The sequence below is a fragment of the Centrocercus urophasianus genome, unplaced genomic scaffold (assembly GCF_019232065.1).
Source record: "Centrocercus urophasianus isolate 14NV4802_14NV808 unplaced genomic scaffold, USGS_Curo_1.0 seq_10, whole genome shotgun sequence".
Taxonomy (NCBI): Eukaryota; Metazoa; Chordata; class Aves; order Galliformes; family Phasianidae; genus Centrocercus; species Centrocercus urophasianus.
The window spans coordinates 52,679,915-52,705,717 of NW_024884142.1; the positions used below are offsets into that span (position 1 = coordinate 52,679,915).

The following is a 25,803-nucleotide window of genomic DNA, read 5'->3' on the forward strand; positions in this document are numbered from 1 at the left end:
CATTTTTACCCCCAAAACATTATTTACACTGCATATTTCAAGAAGGTTTAATTGCAACACATCTACGCTACTTGAAAAATTCCAGTTCTCTTCAATATGTACACATTTGTTCTGTATTTTCCATTACTTGTTAAGTGGTAACTTCATAGCAGCTGCACGAGAGTTTCCACGCTGGGACCCGCCAGCCTCTGACGACTCAGTTTCCTTGTAACCAAGGTAAGATGGTGAAGATGATTTCGGGTCATCCCAGTCATCATCCCAATCATCGTCATCAGCAGCTGCTGAAGTAGAGAGGAAGGGTAAAGACAGTTACATGCTTTCTCTTTAGAAAGCAGAAGCGCCTTCCTCAGCACTCATACACAAATAATCAACAAGGTAAATATACTGAAGAGCTAGCTGAATCTTGTATTTTTTAATTCTTCCTCAGTTATCATCCCCATCAAGTACATCCTAACAAACACTACACTACAAATCCACTGGGGCAACAGTGACTGGAAAAAAAAAAAAGAGAGATGCTGATGTGCAAAAATACTACAAAAAAAAGCACTGCTCTATATTCATATACCATTGCTTAGCAAGATCCAGTTGTAAGTTTTCCTCTTATTTTAGTCCCTTCCGACAAGTAGGTGAGGAGCCTTCTGAAAGGCTACCATCTTCCTAAAATCAAGGATTTGGAGACTATGTTTTCACAGACCCGAAGGCATAAATTCAAGGGTGTTTAAGTTCCAGTTATTCAAGTTGAACAAGATGTCTAAGAACAGATTGCCCGTGAACAACACTCTGGCTTGAGACAGGTTTGAGGCACCCATCGTTATGGACCTGATTTTTATTAATATTTCTAAAACCAAACAATGACCTTCATCATTTTAGTATTCAATTTACTGATATGATGATTACCTACCTGGAAGGTTTTTATTTTTATACTTACTTTTTATTAAGCAATTCATTTCCTACAGTTGCAAAAGATTAGGTAATTCCTACATCCATTGTCCACCTACCCTAATTCATTCAAAAGTAAGAGCATTATTAGCACACCTGGTCCTTGATATGCCTGTGGATGACCAAATGTTGCTGCTGCATCCCAGTTATTCGAAGCACTGTTCCTCTGGCCAGCTGCACTTTCAGGTTTTGTTGCCCAGCTGTCTCCAGCGGTTCCATTATCCCAGTTCCCAGACTTCCCAATATTCCAGCCTGACCAAGGATCACTGGCACTATTTACCTACATTGTGTAAACACAAGACGAAAATAAAGAAGGAATTGATGAAGACAGGAGCAAAGAACACACACTTTCTTCCTGAAGTCTTTGATGTCCTGATGATAGGCTACAAGTTTACATTCAGCACTTCACATTTGTTCAGTTCAGTAGCAGCAGCCAAATCTGCTCTAAACTGCAGTAAGCATCTGGAAGAACCGATCAGCTTTCCAGTAATGTGACACTAGAGCATGGCAATAAATGTTATATCTCCCAAAGGAATTTAAACAATTTGTTCCAACATTCTTAGGAAGTACTCTTACCTGTGCTAAAAATTATTTTACTCTAACACCACGAGTACGGTGAATGTGAACTATTAGATACATCAATCCACAGACTAACCAGCATATCTGAACCAGAAACTTGAAAGTCAATGATCAGTATTTTACTGAATGCTTATTTCACCAAACGAAGATCAGTGGCTTTACTAAAAGCAAATCCTAAGTTGCCAATATTGGGTGCACCAGTTCGGAAGTTATGGCCAGGAATTTGAGCAGCTTCCCTGTTACAGCTTAATTTGTTCAAAGCAAAGATGAAGGAAAGAAAGAAACATCTGCCAGGAAACAGAGTTTGGCATCTCCCCGTAGACCTACTCCCCCAACATTCTACTGATGTTGCAGCGGAGGTGGAAACTTCACGGAAAGAGCACACAGAAGACATATCTCCAACTACTGCATCAATTTCTCAGGTTTACCTGACAGTAAATTGGATTAATAGCCTAGCATCCTGCTCTGTGATTTGATTTTTAACACTGCACTTTAAAAAAGCATTGATTAGTTAAGTGCAGTCTACTCCAAATGCTTCAGTGCAAAGACTAAGTGGTAGAAAGAGGGAAAAAAAAAAAAATCACAAATCAAAACCCACATACCCAAAGTGTAGGAGGAAGGAGGAGGAAAAGGGGAAGGAAAGAAAATAAAGCCTACAAAGTTTGCTTTGTTCAGCAACTGAGGGGGGAACTGAGTTTTGTGAGAAAAAAAAAAATCTCAAAGCCTGCAGAATCCAGGGCACTGTCTTTATCATGAAGCAGTATATCAAGGATGCCTAGTATAATTAATTGCTATAACAACTTACGTAAAACTACAACATTTACATGAAACTTGGAGCATTTTCCAGGGCAGAAGATTTACTAAAACTCCCACTGCAAGTCAACTTATTCTCCCCAAACCCTCCAAAATCTTTAACATACCTGCATTCCTTACAAAAGTTAAAATTTAAATAGAAATTACTACTTTATTTCAGCTCACTAAGAAGACCACTTGTTTCAAAACTGTGTAACAAACCAGAACCTTATTCAGATTTTGCAGACATCCTCTTGTAAGCAAAAAAAGCAGAACATTTGTTTGTGCAACAAATGCAATTTTATCTTCCAAACATTTTAGATTTTTCATGTATTGAATCTTTTTAAATACAAAAGTTTAATTAAACAGCTGCATCTGTGACTTTGCTTTATAATCCTTGATGCTACCACGAGTCAAGGCAGTTATTACGGTAAGAGCATCATATTCTGCCCACCACTTAGATAAACAAATACTCTTTAATAATGCCAATGCATTATTTTTCTGCAGTTCTTTGAAGTAATCCTGGGTAATGACAGAATGTGAGGTCTTGCTTTAGTTTTCCCTACAACAAAGTCTGCTGACACTCAGACTTCACAGTTGCTATCAAACCTTTAGGAGTTGAAAAGGCATTTATTATTGATATTGCACAGTGCGGGCCTCTTCAGGCAGAGTCCCCAGGAACTGGAAATCAAGGTGAAAGCCTCTAAGCTGAGTGGAAATCTCCATTCAGAAGACCCAAGAGAAATAAGTGAGCCAGACAAGATGTGGTCTCTAGAAAATGCTGGACTGAGAGCAATTGTATGGACAGCTCCTACATTGATAACATTATTATTACTATTTTTTTTTTTTAAGATGAAACTGATGCAAGAACACTGCTCCCCTAGGAGAGCATTTTGTTGAGGTCTGCTAATTCTTGGATAGCTGATGCACACTGCTAATTACAGTGAAGTTGTTGTTGGCTTATAGGGTACCAAGCTGCTCTTCTTATGATGTTCACCCCATACAAGTTTATGCGAAGTGAAAAAAAAAAACCAAAAACATGCCATCAGAATTCATTGTCACTGTTAAAGGAAAACACAAATGTTGGGGCTCACCCACATGGAAAAGCATGTCTCCTAATGCAACTTAGAGCACTTAAAACAATCTGCATAATATTCATTTGCATATACTTCTGCAATATATTCTGGGCTGATCACTGGCAAATGAAAGCTCAGAAGTGGGATGATTGCCAAGAGGCTGAGTAAAGTTCTCCTCTTCTCTGTAGTTGATGTGAAATCTGGTACATGAGTGGGTGGCAAAGAAACCTTAAGATTCACTGCAAAAAAAGGGGGAGGTAATAATAGTAATACTGAATACAGTACTAAAGAATGGCTGTCAAAAGCAATCATTACAGAACTTGCAGACAGTTGCTCATACACATTAAATGCCGTACAGCAAAGGGAAATGGATTACTGCTCCTGGAGATGTTTTATCTCTGGTCCTACAGGGAAGCACTACTCTGAAATCAGTTTTACCTCTGAGATGTCCAAAAAAGCTCTGGGATAAACTCTTTCCCCTAAGCAGGTGATGCAGAAGAAGTTGCAGAAGTTGTTGGATACACTATTCTCATTCAGCTGCTTTCAGCTGAAGGACACACATTTCTTTCCGAGGCACTGGCAAAGAGGATAAGAGATGGGTTAGAGATGTGTACACAGGTGACACATCTCAGAGAACATTTCCAGGTCACCCTTCATCTTTCTTCAAATGTTTGCCTATACTGTGTCCATTGCGTACATGCACATGCTGTGGACGCTTCCAAACAGTAGCCAGAATCAGTAAGTGTAGAGAAGGGTTCAGGAATCCAAAGTCTGCCTTCCTCAATGTCTCACAACAACATGGAGGCCCAAGTAAAAGCAGATCATTTATTAAAGGAATAATCTCAGCTCCACTCAGCAGTTCCACAGATCTTGGTAGCTGACAAATTCCATAAGAGAAACCATTTCTGTGGCTCGGGTTAACTAAACCTTAATCAGGCCAGCAGGTATTCCGTAAGTGATTAACTTGTATATTCTCACACCTCAACTATTCCATAATTGAAATTTATAATCCTCTGATCTCTCTCTAGGCAGCACAGAAAAGATGAAGAGTCCCTGCAAGAAGCTATTATTGAGTTAATCTAAGGACAGAGTACACCTAACATCCAAAGCAATCTCAAACAAATGCACAAAAAGAAAATGCTACACCACACATAATTAAGAAACTTCGATCTTCAAATGAAATGCTGTGTCTCTGCTCCTCAAGTACTGAGATTAAATTGAAAGATAAATTCCTTAAAGGCAACCAATTTTCCCTTTTGTAGACCACTACAGCCTTGTTCACTCCTACTAATCTGAGAGAAAAACCAGAACAAAAATAGCTATTTTTTTATAGGGGACAGACAATGGAGGGACCACATTGCTAAATATTTTAAGAATTTTCCATTAAGGATGGATGCAAAAATCACTTTAGAATCAGACAATTATGGGTAAGGGGGATGGGGAACAGACAGGAGAATTGCAGCATATTTTCAAAGATCTAATTATAGTTGAAGAATAATTTCACAACTGCAAAATCCTCATCTTAGGGGTGGAAGGCCACTGTCTTCATCAAATGAATCAAAAATGAAACATGAAAAAGCAACATTTTTTCTATCTTCTAAGAATCTGAAGTTATAAAAAAGAAAAAACCTAAGTCACCATTGCATCACTCTGTCCTAGCTCAAACATCTTTTTTTGACCTCTTGACTACGTAAATAATTCCTGGCAAACTCCTTCCTCGTATTGATGGATGCTTCTGACTGAAGAATGGATCAATTTTACTCCTGAAGGACAAAAGCCGAGACAAACCAAACAACGTTCAGATGCTAAAACTAAGCTGATTACCCCAGAAGACCCCAGATAGCTGTGCCACCAAAAGTAATCATTTCCAACTGCAAGAAAGAGACCTTGAAACCTGCTTCAAGAGACAGAAGCCATGCTGAATAAGTGAGAAGTAAAAGCAAGCTTGGTCATATCAAGGAAAGTACAGGATAGCCAAAGTTCCAATGAGAACTATGACACTCCTGAAGAGACATTGAAACAGGGGCTATTCACAAAGTAGCCAAGAAGCTGCCTTGCTTCATGGTAGATTTTCATCTATTAACTTCTGACTCAAATAAAAAAAGCCATGTTTGTGAGGCAAAGTAGTATTTTTAGAAAGATGTGTAACTTGGAAGAGAAAAGAAAAAGTCCATACTTCAGTGATAGGGTGAGGAGAGGGAAAAAACTCCCATCTGTTGGCACCCTCATCGATTAAAGGAAGTGATAATACTTTCTCTGAAGTTTGCTTAATGTTAGCTTTGTCATACAATTCTATATATTTACCCAATGAGGATCTCTCAGGCTTCTGCTTTCATTACCCACGCAGGAATATTTAAATGGCAGTCAAGTCACTTTAATATCCTTGTTTTCTTTTTACTTGATTTCAGGTTTCTTCTCAAAACACAGATGAGAAATGTCACTTATCCAAGTAGCAGTCACAATAAAGCCAGAAACAGAAGATTCCCTTGTTTCTCTTTGATGTTGTTCTTTAGATATCCCAGGGTCAGGCTACAAAAACTAAACTAGGCTTTATCCTTTCATTTTGGGAACTGCACTCTGTATTTTTGTTTGATAACAGAGAACAAGGGTTTCACTCGTGCATTTTTGTAGGCCAAGACTTTTCAAAGTACCATTCTCAATGACAAATGTCAAAGACTTCACCTTAAAGATATGATCAATGAGCAACTGCCCCCTACTGTGATGAAGGAGATGGTACAACACACAAATGCCACATGGCACTATGCCTGCAATTAAAGTAGGAGCACTTCTACAACTGACAAGACTGCCACTATTATCAAGTCAAAACATCCTTTGTATACTCAATGCCAAACTACTAGACCAGAAAGCTACCTCACAAAACAAGAAGTCAGTAAAAAACTGAGCTACAAGAAAAGGAATGTGCAAACACAAAAAACTGTGGGAAAACTATTTCAGGGTTAGATTTTGCCTTACAGCATGGGATCACGATGATGAAGAGTGATCACAATACCACAACTTAACAACATGCTGTCTGAGCCTTTATTCCATTGGGACTCTCACAAAACACATCTCTGTAATTTGGATAGGCACAACCACTGTCCTATTGTGGACAATCGTATTTTTGTATGTGAATGCAATTCAATTCAAAGCATGCGAGCCACTCTTTTATGGAAATCACTGCCTGGTTTTTTGTTAAAAAAAGAGTTGGTCACAAACTCCTGTCACAATTCTGAATGTAATATCATGACTTAGATCACAGAATTACAGAATCAGAGAATTGTAGGGGTTGGAAAAGACCTCTAGAGATCATTGAGTCCATCCACCCAAATGTGGAGGAAAAGTGCTGCTTTCAAATTACATGTAGCAAAGGAAGATGTTGAAGTGTTGTCTGTAACAAGAATTGGAATTTAATAATTGTGAGAACCAGCAAACTAGGATATTGAGTACTCTGGTAATTTATGAACAGTTATAACCCAAATAACTTTGCTTGAGCTTCTTTTTAGACATCTTTTACACTACACCCTTCAAGAGATTATTTATGTACGGAGATAACTATACATTAAGTCTTACAAGTATACATTTACAGAGTTAAGGTTTATTACTTATGAAGCACGCTTCTGAAGTCCATAAAAAAAACAAACACAATTGCAATCTACCTACATACTTTAGAAGGCATTTTAGCATACCTGTTTAACAAGACAGACTGAAGTACACCAAACATGAGGGAGTCATGCATCTCCCATTTCCCACAACAATACTTCTACCTCACTGAATGCACACAGCAATGCCACAGAATTGGGAGACTGCTTCAGGAATGCAATAATATGCATGTCAGTTTCCACAGAATAATGCACTTTTAGTAATAACACTATGTTTATTTTCTTTGATCTTAGCATCTACTACTTTCCATAGCCATTCTGGTGATGTATGCTACACAAATTAATGAACACAATTTGTCTTTACAGCATTAAGTTGCAACTATTGGAAAAGATATTAAGTACAGCTTTGGGGACAGCTTCCTTAGTGTTCTTATGCTTGTTCAACAACTTAGTCTACACACCTGGCAAGTTAAGAATTATCACAGTTCCTGCACACCAAACAAGGCGCTTTCACTACTTTTGATTTGTCCTGACTATACAGAATGACTGCACAGAAGTTTTCTGAAGGAAAATGATCTTCTGGACTGTACCCGTTTATCTTTCTTCTACTGGGAAGAAATTATCCCAAATCATTTCACTTACTACTGGCTAAAACAATATGTCTGACCTACCATAATTTAAGTTCATTTCAGTGTCATCATTGTTAGTGTTATTTTAATATCAGAAAAACTTACATGTAACTTCCATGACTCTTTAAAATTACTCTTTAAAATTAGCAGCCTTCAGTGTCAGAGGAAGAAAACTCCTCATTCTTTCACCTCCTTTATGTAAAGACCATACGATCAGGACAGTATCAGACCCATAGAAGCCATATAACAGGTCGCATCTTCACCATTTAAGGGTTACTTAATTACTCTGTTGACTGATTTATTCCAAGGCCTTTCAGACATGAAACCACAAACATGATAGGTACATGTAGCAGTAAGATCTCTTATCCACTTTTCTTCTCTGGGGATAAAAATAGTCACCCTTAATCATTTATTCCCTTGTTTGTACATAGTTAGCTTCACTGTTTCCTCTGGTTGCTTTTGTCTGCCCCAGTACTACAAGCAGTTCTTGGAAACACCCACCTTCTCTTGGTTATTTGGGCATGACTGCTTGCTACCTGCTTGAGCCTCTTTAAAGGAGATGCTGCAAGCTCTACCAAGATATTTATTGCTGGCACACTACTGACTCAAGGAATTATCTAGGAAAGAAGAAACTGCCAAGCTGTGCCAAGTTCTTCCCTTCTCTTTAGGGAGTATCTCAGGACCCCTTTTCTATCTCATTTTATATTTGTAGCTAATACAATTATGACAGCATACCAATGTGGTGTTGGGGTCATTTTATCTTTCTCAATGAAGAAAAGGAAGTTAGAAGAGTAGGTAGCATTAGTTATTAATTTATGGAACAACAAGAAAAAAGATCTTAAAAAAGCAAAGATAAGGAGCAGTGCACTGTTCAACCTGATGATCTTTTTCTAATACCAAAAAATTAAGGGTTCCATAGTAAGAAACCAGAGACATCTTATTTTCCTAGAAAACAAAAGGGAATGTAAACAGAAGGAGGAACGAAGTCTTATTTAAAGAGATGCAGACATACGGATAGATTTGGGAAAACTGTGACATACAGCATTTCTACTTGACAAAAGCACTTTTATCCCTGAGACATAGCAGAACATCTAACGTTATGTTAACAAGAGTACAATGCATAAAGCTAAAAAACAAAATTTGTTGGAATTTTATTTAAGCCCTATCAGAAGCACATTGAGATTTAAGATATATTTCTGAGTGGATCGACTATCCAGCTGAGGACTGGAAAACGAAGACAGAAAAACATTATAAAGTTTGTATTAAAACAGCAAGTCTCTTAAAAAAAAAAAAAAAAAAAAAAAAAAAAAAAAGCCTAACAGTAACTTAGCTGGATCTTTTATTTTTAATAAGGCTTGGTGCTGAAAGACAGTGAGACAGATCATTCTGTCTTTACCAGCAGAAGTATGGTAACCATTTCAAAAATTAAGTCATCATTTTAACTGACTGAAACTGGTGGCTGTGGATATTATACACATAAAATCACAGAATGGCTTGAGTTGGAAGGAAACTTGAAGTCCATTTAATTCCAAATCCCTTCTGTAGACAGAGCTGCCACCCATCACATCAAATTGCCCATGGCCCCATCCACCCCAGCCTTGAACGTCTCCAGGAATAGGGGACCTACAACTCCTCTGGACAACCTGTTCCACTGCAAAGTTACTGATATTTTAAAGCAACATTAATATATTAATAGTAATAAAAATTCTAAGATGTCCTGTTTATTTACAAGTGTTTTTATAAAATTTTCCTGTAATAAACTCAATCCCCCAGTTACTGTAACAGGTAACAAAATGTCAGCAGTTAGGAATTCTTTTTCTTTTTCAGTGCACCAGACCACACCAGACAATTTTAGTTCCCATTACATTAACACCTAATGTCCAATATTTCTACGCTTTCCACAGTCTGAACACAGAAGTTGTATTTGTAGGTGAAGCACTTTGTATATTGACCAAATCACTCATTAAGCAACCTGAAAATAGCAAGTCAATTGCTTACAATTGTGCATCTGAATACAGATCAATCCAAAGCACCTGAACAAACTTGTTAACCAGTGCAAATGCTAACACAATCAAGTGTGGAGTAATACACTTGTGGAGCAACCCAGAGAGCAGGCTATATTCTTACAGGCAACAGCTTTAGAAGTAAAGCTGGTAAACAGGGGATGGACACCACAATGACTTCCTGATGCACCAGTACACGAGTCAAAGCAATCTTTCAGTATATCTGGCCTTTCTATGCCAGAACAGCAATATTAAATCTTTTTTTGCACCATGTGACTGTTTTACAAAGGAGCAATGCATAAAATTCTAGTATCTTCATTTTACAAATGAGACACAAGATCAAGGAGATTGCAGAAAGTAGCTTTTGTAGGGGAAAAAAGAAAAAATTCTTAGAAACAGATGGAGACAATTAACCATAAAATTTTTGCACAGAGAAAATATCATGAACTAAAGAGCTCTCTGATCTGGAAGAAAGGCACAATATCCAAAACTACAGCCAGAATGCTCAGCATATAAATTAAATTCTTACTAGCAATAGGACATGTGAACAAAGTACCAGATTAGTGTCAGAAACTGAAGAAACTAACATTCAAAGCAAGACTTAGGCCCTTCTAGAAAATATATTTAACCAAACAGCAGTTTACGGAACCCAGATTAAAAAAAAATAAAAAAATCTTGAGGAAATTGAAATAACGATAAAATCTCAACAATGCAACAAGATGGTTTCTGCTACAAAAAGGCAGGAAAGCCAGAAGCCCAACCATAGCCTGAGGGAATGTAGTAGCTTCCCTTACATCCTGCATGACCTTGCCTGCATCCAGATTCACACTCCCCCCTTGCTCTCTCTCTCCATCTCCAGCAATACAGTGTTACTATAATGCACAACTGTATGGTGCTTCTCCAAACTGTCTCACAGAGCATTTGAAGGATAATGGAGACACATAAGAATAATACACTGATGAAAATGAAACAAGCTGTTCACTTGGAGTTACCCTATTCCAAAACTTGTTTATAAAGAAACTGCAATTTGTTTGTATTACAGATTCAGTATACTGCTGATAAACTGTTAAGCACCTGCCTTTTCAAGCTTTGCCTTCTCTAGAAATGCATCTTCCAAAATTACACTGATGTAGTAATTCTCTATTTCCAGCAGAACAGATCTTTTATTGTAATTCTTCCTCCTATGTAGGCAAGGGCTATTTTTCTGCCCTTCTCCAGGCACATGAGTACCCTCTGTTAAGCACAGATGCCTTTACCACCATTCAAAATAGTCTAATCTACTTTACAACAAGTAGTTGTCCCAAGGTAAAATTTACTTATTTCATTCACAAGAGAAACAGTACTCAGAATTTACAGAAATCGGTGCTGCAAATATTTCAAACCCTTCAAATTTAAAGTTTAGCTAGAAACTCTTATGGATGAAAAACCAGAGCAAGAATAACAGCAGAAGAAATGTTTCCACTCTACCTTCAAAATTACTGTAAATTAGTGAGTTAAAAGGAACCTATAATCAATGGTTTGTGTTCAGCCTGAGATGAGAAATTCAGAAGTTCTGTGTTTAACCTAAATTATTCATAAAATAAAAATAAAAATAAACAAATAAAAATTAAAAAATAAAAATGAATAAAAATTGAGACAGTCATAGTGAGCGCTACTGTGTGTGGGTGTATATGTGTATATTACACATATGTACTCCATGTACGCAGTACTTGAATGTACTATATACATGCCACAGTATCACAGACTGACTGAGGCTGGCAGGGACCTCTGGGTCCATCTGATCCAACCCCTGCTCAAGTAGGACCACCCAGAGGAGGGTGCCGAGAACCATGTCCAGGTGGTCTTCACGGATCTCCAAAAAAGAACAGGCAACCTGGGCAAGTGTTCTCTCACCTGCCCAGTAAAAAAGTGTCTACTGATGTTTGGATGAAACCTTCAGTATGTGTTAGTTTGTGCACAATGCCTCTTGTTCTGTCACTGGGCACCACTGTAAATAGCCTGGCACCGTCTTCTTTACACCCTTCCACAACTTTGCATGGAGCACAACATCAGGAAACACTTACAGAAACCCCTCCTCCACCAATTTTTCTATTAGACAGTCGTAACAAAGCAAACTACAAATGATTACTGAATAGTTAGAATCTTTTAGTTAAAGGCTAGGCAACCTTATATTGGTTTGGCACTGTCTAGCTCAGTACAAGAAGCATAAATTAAATATCATACACTCATGTATACTGACTATAATGAAAACATCACATGTACAGTTTTCAAGAGATCTCAATTCATCTCAAAGTTCTGTGGTACAGGTTACAGTTAAGAAAACTAATAATTGATTTTTAACTGCCACAAGCTAGGCACATTTTCCCCACTGCTACAATAAGAAAAGCATTTACTTTCCAATAAGTGACAGCTTTGCAAGCTGGTGCTGGAAAGAGCAGATTTTGTTCTTGTGCTGACCTATGGACTTTGACGTGTTTAACTGCTCCTACGTGTAACACATGTAGCAATCCACAGAACATAACAAACTGTGTTTAAAATAATGGCTGCCTTCATATATTTAACATGAAGCTAAACACTTGCAGCTTAATAAAATGACATGCTGGACAAAAAGTATGAAAAAATAAAAAATGAGAAAAAAGGAAAGAAAAACATTATTCTAGAAAAAACAAAGTCTCTTCTCCAACTGACAAGAGACAAAGCCAGAACTTGCTTCATCTTTTTTAATCAAAGAAACAAATCTTACTTAAATTCTGAAAGATATATATCCATCTGTGGCTCATGATGCATAGAACATCCAATTGTAGCAAACATTAAAAAAAAAAAAGCAAAAAAAAAAAGCACAGTTCCTTAAAAAGATAAGCATACTAATGCAAGCAACTTTATCTTAATGCAAATTTGCTAAAAGTGAGAATTCCATTACACGTGACTGGGGTACAAACAGAGACAACGTTAGTCAAAGTTTTACAAGGTTGTAGATTCTAAAAACTAAAAGTTGTTGAAGTTTTGAAGTTGTAGAACACTTATTTTTTCAGGAGTGACAGTAGCTGAAGAGACAAAAACAATAAATAATCAACAGAAGTGCTCCCTAACGAAAACATAATTACTTCTATTAGCAATTCTGTGAGGGTTCACAAATATGGTACAGCACAGCTGAGAAATGCAAGCAGTTATATTAACAGAATTGCCATGCCCACCTGGAGACCTACCTGATTACTGCTTTTTGCTGCCGAGCTGGTCTGAGCTGTATTTGAAGAGAGGGCATCAAAAAAGGCTTGGTCAGCTAATGAATTGCCACAACTAATTCCATCTTTTGTACCGTCAGTTATAATCTGAAATGAGAAAAATCGCAGAAGATTTTTTACGCTTCCATGAATTCAATTACACAGTTTATCACATATCATTCTAACACTAGATGTTAAGATGGCAGCATACATCCTTTCTGAATTTAAATTCAACAGTACCTTTTACAAGTAGTAGTTCAATAGTATCTTTTACAAGCAGTTGAGTCTGGAGGACTCATTTCCACAACAGATAGAATCAGAGTGCATTAGCACAGTGTAACAAATTTGTGGGAGCAGATATATATCTATAAATTCATTAGGGATCAACATGGTTGTTAACATTACTGCTTGGAGACTGGGAATTCACAATCAGTTTGGGACAAGTGAGGAGAGCAAAAAGCTACATAGAAGCTAACCAGACAAATACAAGAAACAAGATTATGCAAGTCAGCATGTCTCCCACCCCGAGATTTGGGGCTTTTTTTCATCTTTTTTGCTTTGTAAAAATAAACAGCTCTGGTGAAGGAAGGGAAGGACATGCTTTAGTGACACTGGAGGAGTTACAGCCAGAAATCTTGACCTAGCTGATGACCTGCAGATGTATACATGCTCTATGTTCCAAAGGTGAATGAGATTCCACACTTTACATTCAGAGATCTGTTCCATCCCCACTCCAGTAACATCAGTCTTCAAGCAAAGAGCAGATCAACACACAGAGGAGACACTACAGGCCCTCAGGAAGATAAACGGAGCAGTCCCTGGATTTGGGATCCCACACCCTGAGCCTCAGATGTGCATTTCTATTCCAGAGATCTCATGGGCATGAGGCATGTCAGCTACAGCAAGAGCAGAGCAAACTTGCATTACTCACTTTACTTCTGCATCTGAGTTCTAAGATTGGAAAACAAAATTATTGGATCACAAGACAAAACCAGAAGCAAACTCAAAACAGCTCACGTTCTGCATATATATCACTAGGATTCACAATGGCTAATATTATGTTGCATTTCTTGGAAAACCACTAAGAAACACAGTAGTTTTAGATGACATTTGCCATGGTCTCCAAAGTCAGCTACAGTTGTTTCAATAATATACATTCTGAATATTAGTACTAAAAGTTTCACATTTGAGCTGGTCAGCAAACCGGATGATTGCTTTTTCAGTAGTTCTGCTTTTTTAGCATGCAGTGATGCAGTCACTTACCTCCACATAATCTGTTGGGACAAGTCCTCTTTCTCCTTGGCTATTTTTTCCTTCTAACCACCCTCCACCGACATCCTAAAAAAATAATACATAAACAGTTTTGCTAGATGGATCCCACAGCATGCTTCAAGTAACTCAGGAACAAGTACTGTCTTGTTGTCAAGTGCTGAATGCAAGATTCAAAAGACAGTTATGACTACAACAAACTCACTTAAATCCGCTGAATAAGGAGGTACTCGTTCAAAAGAACACAGACCACACTTGTTTAACAGGACTACTGTGGGCTTTAACAGGCATGAGACAAAAAAAGTTGATTTTGAGCACTTTCGATCATTCATGCAACCACAGTCAATGCTCAGTGCATAAAATACAATAATTTGTGTGCTGTTTCCAAAACATTCATTTTTCTCAGCATTATAAAGAGGCAAGATGCATAGAATTAAGCTATTGGTAGCATTTGCATAATCTGGACTTCACCTGTGGAAGGTGCAGATGCATCCAGTTAAGTGGCAGCTATAAAACAAGAACATTATGGCTAACCTCAAGGTTCAAAGGCACCTGCCAAGATCTGGCACCACAAGATCTGGAAACACTCCTAGTTTACATTTAATATCACTGAGGCATGTGTTAGTCTATCAGCTTGGAAAGAACTAAGTTCAGATCTCAGCATGGCACCCTAATATTGTTTTTTTGAACACATATTTCACACACATTTGCAGATAAGCAGAGTCAATTTCAAGACAATGCTATGTGGAATAAGACAGCTCTGAGTTAAAAATCAAGCTGCTACTTGAACACAGTTACACCTCAAGTTCATTCACAGGTGAGTACTGGAACCATACGCGCTATACAGCAGTTACTGAATTTCAGGTTCTTAATTTGCTTTTTAATTGATGTATTTATTTATGCACAATATTTTTTCTCTTTGAAAAAATCATGCAATCCTGCACATAATGAGAGAAGTCTGCTTATGTATTTAAAGATTTGAAATAGTAAAGACCAATCATTTACTGAAATAAACTTTCATTTGCTTTTTTGTTATGGAACTAAATGATCACACAACACCACAAACAACTAGATATCTCAGATTATAAATTCAACCTAGTTTGGTTAATCAGCAGGACTAATAATATCTTGAGCCAGAAATCACATTTGTACTGCACTTAACAGAAGTCACAGAATCACAGAACTGTAGGGATTGGAAGTACTTCCGGAGATCACCAAGTCAAACACCCCACTAAAGCAGGTTTCTTACAGTAGGTCACACAGGAAAATGTCCAGATGGATCTTCAGTTCCCCAGAGAGGGAGACTCCACAGCCTCTCTGGACAACCTGTTCCAGTGCTGTGTCACTGGAAAGTTCTTCGTATTTGTAAGGAACTTTCTTTCAGTATTTCAGTTTATGCCCATTCCCCTTGTTTTGTCACAGCACACCAGTGCAAAGATTCTGGCCCCAATCACTTGACTCCTGCACTTCAGATATATATGAAGTGATGAGATCACCTCTCAGTCTTCTCCAGGCTGAACAGTCCCAGGTCTCTCACCAGTGGACTTCCATGATTTCTGCTACTGCTGTCTCTACATTTACCACATAAAAAAGATCAAGAGCCTTCGTTGCAATCTACCCCACAGTTTAGTCATGGACAGCATGAAATAAGTTTCTACTTCACTTTGAGCATATTGCCTTATCACACAAATGGCTTGTTCAGGAAAAACCAGCTTGAAAGCTGTAAACTATTTATTCAGTCCTATCATTGGAAAAAAAAAAAAAAAATAACTCCTGATTTAGTTATTATTTACCTCTGCTCCCACAAAATATCTTGTTGAAGAAGATGCTGGTTCTACTAAAGGTCTGCTTCAAGTATTTATGGTCAGTGGAACTAAAAAGTATCAGGATTATAAATGATTAAGTTCTTTCAAAAATCTGCTTAGGCTTTTTTACTTCCTATGCAACCAGATGATAAAATTTGGCATAAAATGAGGATTTGTTTGTTTGAAAAAGAAAGCCTATTCACTGAGCCATATCACTGAAGATTCGGAAGCATCATCAACTTATACTTACCTTGTTAAAGTGTAAGAACTATAAAAGGCATGCTGAAATTAATAAATCAAATGTCCCTGCTCAAGCATATGATTAATTCAAAATTTCCTTGACAGCATTATCTCAGTATTTTCACTGCTCCTTCACTGTACCTTGCACATACTGCTTTAATCACAAAAGAGAAGGAAAAAAAAAAAGAGAGAGTACACACTTAGATGTAAAACGCATCAGCATCACTAGCCCACCCTTCTGCCTTGGCACTCAGCACTACTTAGATGAAAAAAGTCAAGCAAAAAAATTCCAAAGTGTGTAGACAAAGTCTGACAGGGCCCCCATTCTCCAGAATTTTGCTCACTGTATTTGTTACCACAACACTGCCGGAAAATTCTTTGGGTTTAGTTTGGGTTTAGTTCATTTTAGCTACTTCAGGGGAAGGTAGACAGGGACTTCAGATGCCATCTAGAACATCTTTTCCTTCATTTCCTGGAAGCATGTCAGGACAGTGCACTGAAGCCCTGTTTTTAATTTTTCTTACCGGGTTGGTAATTGTGATGATCTCCCCTTCACTGACGGTTAGCTCGTTGTTTCCAGGCTCAGCAGCAAAGTCATACATAACACGAGCCTACATAGTAAAAGAAAACAGCAGTGAGTCTTCTGTCACGTTCAGAAGATTTAATGGAGGAAGTATGACTTAAATAGCAGAAATACTGGACATAAAAAGAACAATTTCAACATGTAGGGAGCTGACAGTTTCTGAATTAGAACCCCAAGTTGAATTTAACACAGATTGTATGGCACTAAAATCTCCTTAGAGCATGTCAGAGATGATCATTTTAAGATTGGCTGTTTTCTGTCATCTCCTGAACAGCCCGGACAGCTTTTTTTCCAGGGGAAGAAGGTAGCAAACAATCCAATTAATATTTTCTTTTATGAGACACATTCCAACTCGTTTGGGTAAATGGGACAGTTTCAGAGTGTAAGCAATTTGGCCAAAGGATACCAAACGTTACTGCAGATGTGGGTACACAAGAAGCAAGATGTGAAATTATGTTCTGAAATTCTTTGTAAAAGGAGGAACTATGCAAATGCACATAATGAGAGTAGGCCTGTTATATATTGACTGGAGCAGGAAGGAGAAAATAACCCAACCATCTAATTATTAAGTATTTAGAAACAATACCTGCAGCATGTATTGAATTTAGTATTATGCTCCTTAAAAAATTGTTTGAAACACTAACAAAGCTGTCTGGTGTTTAAAGAACAGTTCTGCTTTGTATACTGTGCCACAATTGTATGTAAGACTACATTCCCAACCACCTTTTCATTGCTTTCTATCGAATTCCTCTCCAATGTAACCAGAAAAGACCTTCAGGAATAACAAAGTGGTTATATTTATTTTCCTACAAATTGTTGAAATTGATGCAGAGAACATCTGACATGTATAATTCACATATAATTAATAATTCACGTATAACATGTATAATTCATCCAAGAACCTTAAAGGAAGATCTAGCATAAAAGTTTTAGCCTGTCATTTAAAGTAGCATATTAGATAAACTTTAAATCTGATCAAACAAGAGAGCAAGAAACCCTTTATCTAAACTAATCTTTCTTGGAAATAGAACTCATCATACTAAAAGAACTTACAAATAATAGAAGCCTTTGTTGTGTTATCTCAAGTCTCCATGTTAGCCAGGTGCCCAAAAGTAATCAATACATTATTTCATCTGTTTGATGACAACAGCGAAGTATTACAGAACAGCAAAAGAGAAAGCTAGACTGCTGGTCAGGAAAACCCAGGCGTTAGCAGACAGTGCTAATAACTGTGACAAAAAGCTTTTCTTGTCCAGCTAAAATAACAATGTATAAACTCAGTTACAAGAAAAAAGAAATGAAAATTTGTGGTTGCATAGGAAGGTCTCCAAAACTGGTAACACAAGCATCCCTTTACAGGCCCCCCACTTCACAGAATGGTCAACTAAGAAAAGAAACCATCTCCCCATTAGCTTCTCCAGGAGCAGCAGAAAGTGATTTGGGGAAACATATCAATTTCTCCAGCCTATCTGCAAGACTATGATATTTCTATCAATACATATGCTTTTAGTTTCCTCAGTTCATGCACAAGTAGGCTTTGTTCCTGCTGATTAATATATACATATAACTCCAAGAAAAACAACTTTATAACACTATTACTAATAATGTCAGATGGTGCCTCCAACAAGGGCCTTCTTGCCCTTTGGGAAAGAAAAAGCAAAATAAGTTGTTTCTGCCAGAGAGAGAGAGCGCTTTAGTATACGTAAGGATGTTGAACATGTCGTTTTTACAGCAGGTTATCAACACATACTCCATTCAGCAAGTCTACTTAGCATGGCTCAGATGATGGGCATCTGACCTGAGGGGAAAGCCTTCTTAGCTACTTCAAGTAGTACAGACAGCATTAAGTTCATGCTTAAAAGAGAGTTCACCAGGACACATGCAATTTTATTAGTCTTCAGAAGTGGTACAACATCCTACAGCAATGACCTGACTGGAAAGCTAAAATACTTGTGTCTAATAACCTTGAGATCAGGTGCAAATACTTTGTTCCCTAATGACTTGTTCAGAGAAATCTGGAAGAATTCAGCACGTATGGAAGAAAAGAGGAAGACAGATTCATAGCATTTAATAAAGCTCTTGTGACATGTCTATCCACTCACTTCCTCCAGATTCCTATTTCACTGAGAGTAGAAGAAAGGGGGGGGGGAACCCAGTCAGTTTTTCCCTTGCTGCACTTCGATAAATTGAAAGAACTGAGGTACTAAAAAAATGGATTATTGTAAAAACATTGGGCATTTGAGATATGTTTGCAATTTGATCTGTATATCAATAACTCAAACATATTCCTCAGTGGTTTTTTATTATTATTATTTACACTTTTTGCTGGTACTCTCCCTTCCCTTGCTTCATTTACAGAATACAGCAAATCCTCTAAATAAGTAACAGTTGCCACGCTGGGCTGCATTAGGCCCAGCACTGACACTGGGCAAGGAAAGAGATTGTACGGCGCTGCTCTGCACTGTGCAGCCTCACTTCAGGTGCTGCCTGTGGGTTTAGGCACCACAACATAAGAAGGACACAAAGCTACCAATGAGGGGTCCAAAGGGTTACAAAGATGGTGATGGATCTGAAGAGCAAACTGTACAAGGAGCAGTTGAGGTCCCTGTGTTTGCTCAGCCCAGAGCAGAGGAGCTGAGGAGAGGCTTCATGGCAGCTGCAGCTCCTCACAGGGAGCAGAGGGGCAGTGCTGAGCCCTGCTCTCTGTGACAGCCACAGGGCCCGAGGGAACGGCATGGAGCTGTCAGGGGAGGGATAGGCTGGGTGTCAGGAAAAGCTTCTTCACCAGCACGGAGCTTGGTGGGCATGGCACAAGCCCCCCAGGGCAGTGGGCATGGCCCAAGTATCCAAGTTCAAGGAGCATTTGGACATCGCTTTTAGGCATAGGTTTGAATTTTGGTGGTGCTGTGTGGAGCCAGGGATTGGGCATGATGAACCTTGTGGGTCCCTTCCAACTCAAGAGTATTCTGTGAATCTATGACCAATTGTGCTCACAGCAGCTTTTAAAGTAGCTTGCCCATCTAAGCCAACATTGGTAAGCGATCCATCCTTTATCATTCTGTTCAAGTATATACAATGAACACCATGCATTACAACACTTGGAAAATATCAGTGGCACCCACTCAAAATTGGATCAGATCTTCGAAAACACTTTCCCCATGGATAAGACTTCTACAAAAAACAGATCTTGCATTATTCATGTGTTTCAGCCACACACTAAAGTTTAAAAAACTTGTACCACAAGATGACAGCCCCCCTAGGATAGACAAGGGCAGCACACACTACAAAGAAAATAACCATAAAAGGTTCAAAGTATGAAATTCCTCTAGTAAATGCACACCTTCCCTTTAGTAGTTAGCACATTAGTCTACATTAGTCACATTAGCTTCAGTCATTCAGTATGGCACTTTTCATGGGATTCATGAAAAATTCACAACGTCGGTCTCCTTCAAAAAGAGACTGTGGGCTCATGGGTGCTCTCCAGCTTCATGTCCTACTTCCCATGCTGCTGGGAGCAGTAGCTTCCAGATTCATAGAGAGAAGATCAAATTCCCTGTTTCTTTTCTGGAAAGTAACTGGGGCAGATAAATCTTTTCAAAGAAATTAGCAACACACTAGAGAAGCAGAAATCATAATTTGGGAAGCCTGGTGAAATGTCTACAGAAGAAAAAGAATAGAGACAAAGAACTAGCTGCAAATAACTCCATTCAGAAATAGGCAGTATCTCTTCCTACCACACTGCTGCTATTCCCAAGGGATATGTGACAAGGCTAAAAATTAGAACAATTAGTATCCAAAGTTAACAGGAAAAAAATGCTTTAGAAACAGAGCTAAGAGCCACCCCATTTCTTTCCCACCTCAGAGTGCTGAATATGCCACCTTTCTTACAACAGTAGCATCATTCAGATTTATTTAACCTTCTTCTCTCTTTATTCTAAAACCCAGGTTCACCCAAAAGCTATTACATACCCCAGGACTGAATAGTTTATCACGCAGCAACAGCAATATCTGGTGCTGTGATTTAACAAGACTGCCTCTTTGTTTTAGTCCATACATCACAATTATACCAGACTGCCATGTTAAGTGTATATTTGGATAATCTAAGCAGAAATATTAAATAGCTCTTAAAGTGCTTATGCCTCTGAGCCTGGAAAGGCAGCTACTTTCTGTCTTGCCTCAAGTACAGAAATCTCTACACATATTCCTCTTACAGGCATTCCCAGGAGACAAGAAGCAAACAAAATCACAGGTGGAAGGACTCTAAGAACACTGTCTCCATCCAGAAGCCTTACCTTAGGAATTCAAGAAATTATACACCATTTTGGAAACCAAAATTTAAATGATAAGTTATTACAAAGCAAATTAAAATGATGCTGATCTTTTTAATCTAATAAAAGGCAGATGGAGAAAATGCACATTGCCTGTACAATGCCAGGCATTGCCGTTTCTGTACGTTGTGTCATGCATCTACCTAGATAAACCCACCAGTGTGAGGATACCATAACTACCTCTTCAAACATGGTTTTATACCATAATTTTATTAAACTGTAAGTAAAAACTAAATTTGATTTGTCCAATAAAGATGCTTTTTCTCTACTGACAAAATGGGGTGGGTTTTTTGTTTGTTTTCTTTTCAGGATCAGAATTAAAGCAAATTCATCCAGAAAGTGAGATCATAACATTCAGATGTCATTACTCTAAGTTCCCTCACCAGCTGTGGCTCCACAAATACTCCATAAACTCAAACTGAAAAATGTGTCTCTTGACCTGCTGGCTCACTTTCTTCTGAGCAATTTTTCAACTGTAAAATAACTCAATAGCCTGCAGCTACTCATTTAGAGGTAACAACACTGACTATAAGCACATGAGAAGCAAATTAAATACAGATAAAAAGCTAAGAAACAAGAACATGCATCATTTTGTCCTGCTAATAAAAAGATGCTTGTTGGTAGAGGAAACAGAGCAGCGAACTCCTCCCTTCATCCAGTAAGCTGCATGTGCCTCCAGTACTTCAGGCAGACACGTGATCCAGTGTACACACTGGATTAAAAGCTCTGCCTGGCAACCCAAGGGAATGGTTAACAGAGCAGAAGGAGTTTCCAAATGGCACAGGGGGGAAGTTTGAGGTGTTTTTGAGGTAAGGGACAGTAACGAAATGCTTGATTCCCATGAAAATGCATGAGGCTTAAACCACCAGCACTTGTAGAACTAGCAATAAGGATGTAGTAAGCATACCTTACAACTACTTCTAAATACTAGTCCGTAAGAAAGAAGTGACTAGGCAAGTTTTAAAGTGCTGAAGATACTTAAAAAATATTTTCTCTAGTCATAAAGACAATGACATTAACCTTCCTCTGTAACTCATGCCCTTCTCGGGTCACGACAGATCAGCTCTTCTGACCTTAGAGACAGCAAGCTACTGAACAGGACTGAATGGTCTTGCTAAAAAATATCTTTCTGTCTATCAGGAAAGAAGCTCCCCACACATCCACAGCTGATAAATTCCAAAAGTTCTTCACAGCTCTTGGCATAGATTCTTTCCAAGGAAAGCTACACAACTGCATTTATGAACCAGAAAAATAAGGAATCAAACTGAAGTACAGTACAGGCAACTGAGGAAGGGTCAATCTACTGAGATACCATAGCAGAGCAGGCCAGAGACTAGAGGGGCCCTTCAGACACTTCCAGCTGCTTGCAGACAGAAGGGAAGACTGACATTCAGGTGAGTCCAGCACTTTTTTGGTAGCAGTTTTTAAAAGCAGCATTCAGATGGTTGTACTTTCAACACTGACATTATGCACTTGGAACTTTTACTCATAGAATCCTATTAGAAAGGTGCACAGTTACCCTAGAAAGGTGGTGTCCATACAGACAAACTGATGGGGCGGTAGGGAACCAGATGACAGAATCCAGTACACCCAAGCAGTATAGAAGCAGGGTAAACTCAGTTGCAGAAATACATGCAAGACTCCCGTGTGATTTTAGAGATGTTTCCAAATACTGACTCAGATTCTCCTGTTAATCACATCTGAGCATTCTACTGCATTAAGTGCTTACACTAGGTATTATTTCTCGCTTAAAGCATTACTTACGAACCAGCTATCAATTAGCAAACTACTGTAGATAGGAGCAGGGAGCTCCCACTCTATCAGGAGACATTTTTCTAAACCAATTTACCGCACTGCTCCAAGTGCCCAGACTGCCTCATCACATTGCACACACAGCTGGAGCAAGCACTGTGCGACTGTTCCACAGGTGTTAGGCAGGATACATTTATCTCAAGTGCAATCAAAATCCCCGCCCAGATTCAATCACTATTGTGCCTCTGCAATCAAGCTACCCATGCTCACAACTGTTTGCTGAAAAGAAGCGTAACCGTGTGCTTTAGAAGCCTGCCATGTTGATCCTCTTGGTATCAGCCTGAGATCTTGGAACAGGCAGTGTTAAACTCTTGCAATCCTGTCCCCAGAGAACAAAACTTGGAAGAGGTAAAGGTTTCAGAAAAAGCTGGCATCGTTCACCAGAAAAAACTCCCACATTGTGACCTACTCATTAAGACAGCTTGCAGGTCACACAAGAGTGCTTCTTCTACGTGAGGAGATTATAAAACAGTAATTATCCCAATAATTAGAGCCACATACAATTTCACTAAGGTAATCTAATGAACTTCTAAAGGCTTTTCAGACTCACCACACTGTTACAGGTGGTGCATCAGCTGTACACAGCAATCTAAACACAAAGGAAGAACTATCAAAGCAATCAACCTGCATGCAAAAAAGATGCTACTTCAAATAAAACTTGACTTTGATTAAATGCATTCTAATATAGACCAGCTTACAGCCATTTTAAGCTTTTTTGTTGACAGAGTATAAAAGCACAAGCCCCATAAACTTACAAACCAGTCTCTGCAATCAGCAGTTCACATAAGAAAACATTAGAGCTGGCCAGAGCACACCTAGCACTTGGTCTGGACATTAGTCACCTACTTTGCATCTGTCACTTATAAAGGGTATACTGGCAGAAGAAATCAAACAAAGCAAGCCTGAACTGCAGTTTCCTTTCAAGTGGCTAGAAAACTTGGAAGTTTGGTAAGATATGACCGAGCTGTTCATACAATTACAATTACACTCCCATATACAAGCTTCCAAGAATATGGTCTACCTATCTGCGGTAAGAAAGGTTCTTAGTTTTTCATTCTGTAAGCAACCATTTTTGTAAGACAAACACAGAGCTAGTATGGGAGGAAATAACAGTACTGCTGAAAAAATTATGCCAAAACTAAACACTGACCACACTAGTTTATGGTATGGTGATTTTCAGTTACTTCAATCCTAACCACCTCCCCAGAGCTTTTTGAAAATTCAATGGAGGAGATAAAACATTTAAGCTTAATTCCCAGATCTGATCAAGTTCTATGACAAAATGAAGAGCTTCATCAGTCATGGCCTTGGTGCTGCTGAAAGGTGAATTGTATAGCCCAGGCTTTTTGTGGACCCCAGGACTTAAATAAGACCTAGGAAGAACAACAAATGTAATAGTGTTATCCAGTGTCTTCATGACAAAGGAGGGGAAAGAAATTCTCATACAGAAGAGAGAACCATTTTAAAGTCACCCTAAGAGAACTGTTTACAATTTTTTTTTTCTTGAAAACTAGCCATTTCTGTTGTATCAGCCAGGAAAACCAATATTTTGCTTGATTTAAACTCGAATCAAGAGTACAACTAATTTTTTTGCCCTGAACACTGAGAACTGTAATCTCTAATTGCTGAGAAAAAGAGAGCAAGTTCAAAACCTACTGTGTATAAACAGAGATAGCATACGAAGGCACAAAATAAAAACACAACCATTCCTCCGCCAAGGAGGAGCAGATGGCAAGTCGGAGCAGAAGTCAGCAACACAGAGATGAGTCGCAAGAAAACGACAGTCACTGGCTGTACACAAGTCCCACATTGCACAAGAGTGGGACTGAGGGATTTCACCTGGGCCAGTCCCACGCGCAGAAAACCCAGGTCAGGCACCACTGCGTACCCAGAAGAAGCTGTGGTGCTCAGATTCTCCAGGGACCTGCCTAAAGCTGTGCTGCCAGCACCTCTCTATAGCCCCCTCCTCCTTCCAGCCGTACTTTGCATACTGGAAAACCCTCCTGTAAAGCAGCTTCCTTTAACACCCAGGGGAAGCCCTGCCTATAGCCTCCTTTTGACGAGCTGCTCTAAAATATAGGAGGAAATTAAAGTTTTTACTAACAAAAAGCTCACTCGTTTGACCTTACCTAGCAGGCTCAACTGCAAGCACACCCTCTTAGCAGCAGCACCCAGGGCTGTCCCTTCACCCTTCACACCACACCTTGTCCTGAATGTCCTCTCCCTGAGAGCAGCTGGGCCAACCAGCACATGGACAACTCCCTACAGGAGTAGCTGTGTCTCATGCCCTTATCCTTTTAAAAGCTGTGGGTTTCAGAGGATGAATTGTCAAAGTTAAGGTGAATTGTCAAAGTTAAACAATTCTGCTTTCAATTGCTTTTTTTTTTTTTCTTTCTTTTTTTTTTTTTGGCAGATGTTCCATATCCCTATGAAGCTCAGCGAGAAAAACTGCTTTGGAAAAAACGGTGAGAGATCCAGTGCAATTTTCCAGTAAGCAACATGCACAAACCTTTTCGGTAGCACTGAAGTTTTGCTAGTGGAATTAGGACAAGAATGCTTTGCGTTTTAGACTTGGAGTGATTTGGGAAGCTCCTTTTTGATCACAAATCGCTGACAACGCTGAGATACAACTAAATGAATTAACGGCACGAGTTCTGATCTTCGCCCCTCTCAGAAAAGTTTGAAGTGAAGCTGAGTGACCTTTCAATTGCAAAACATGCCTCGAAATAGGAAAGCTTTAGCTTTAAATGTAGACCACTGCAGTAGTTATTTAAAGTAAATAATTTCGGTTATCTCAGTGTTGATCAGTCTTAATGCAGTGCTGGCTGAAACAAATCACTCCTACTGTTTTACAGTCCCTACGACCTGCTTTTGCAATGCTCTGCAACGCTGCTTCCAGCACCAGTGTTGCAATTGCAGGTAAATACA

General features: G+C 38.7%; 1 protein-coding gene across 1 annotated transcript in view; it reads right to left on the reverse strand.

The window, feature by feature from the left end:
• The window catches only part of SNX9 (sorting nexin 9), a 61,481-nt gene that overhangs the window by 28,865 nt on the left and 6,813 nt on the right, over nt 1–25,803 (reverse strand). The window contains exons 2-6 of the mRNA XM_042810358.1: nt 16,677–16,763; nt 14,102–14,176; nt 12,824–12,946; nt 1,036–1,219; nt 128–281 (exon numbers count right to left, since the gene is read on the reverse strand). Coding sequence (XP_042666292.1) covers nt 128–281; nt 1,036–1,219; nt 12,824–12,946; nt 14,102–14,176; nt 16,677–16,763 — 623 coding nt within the window. The remainder of the gene's footprint in view (nt 1–127; nt 282–1,035; nt 1,220–12,823; nt 12,947–14,101; nt 14,177–16,676; nt 16,764–25,803) is intronic.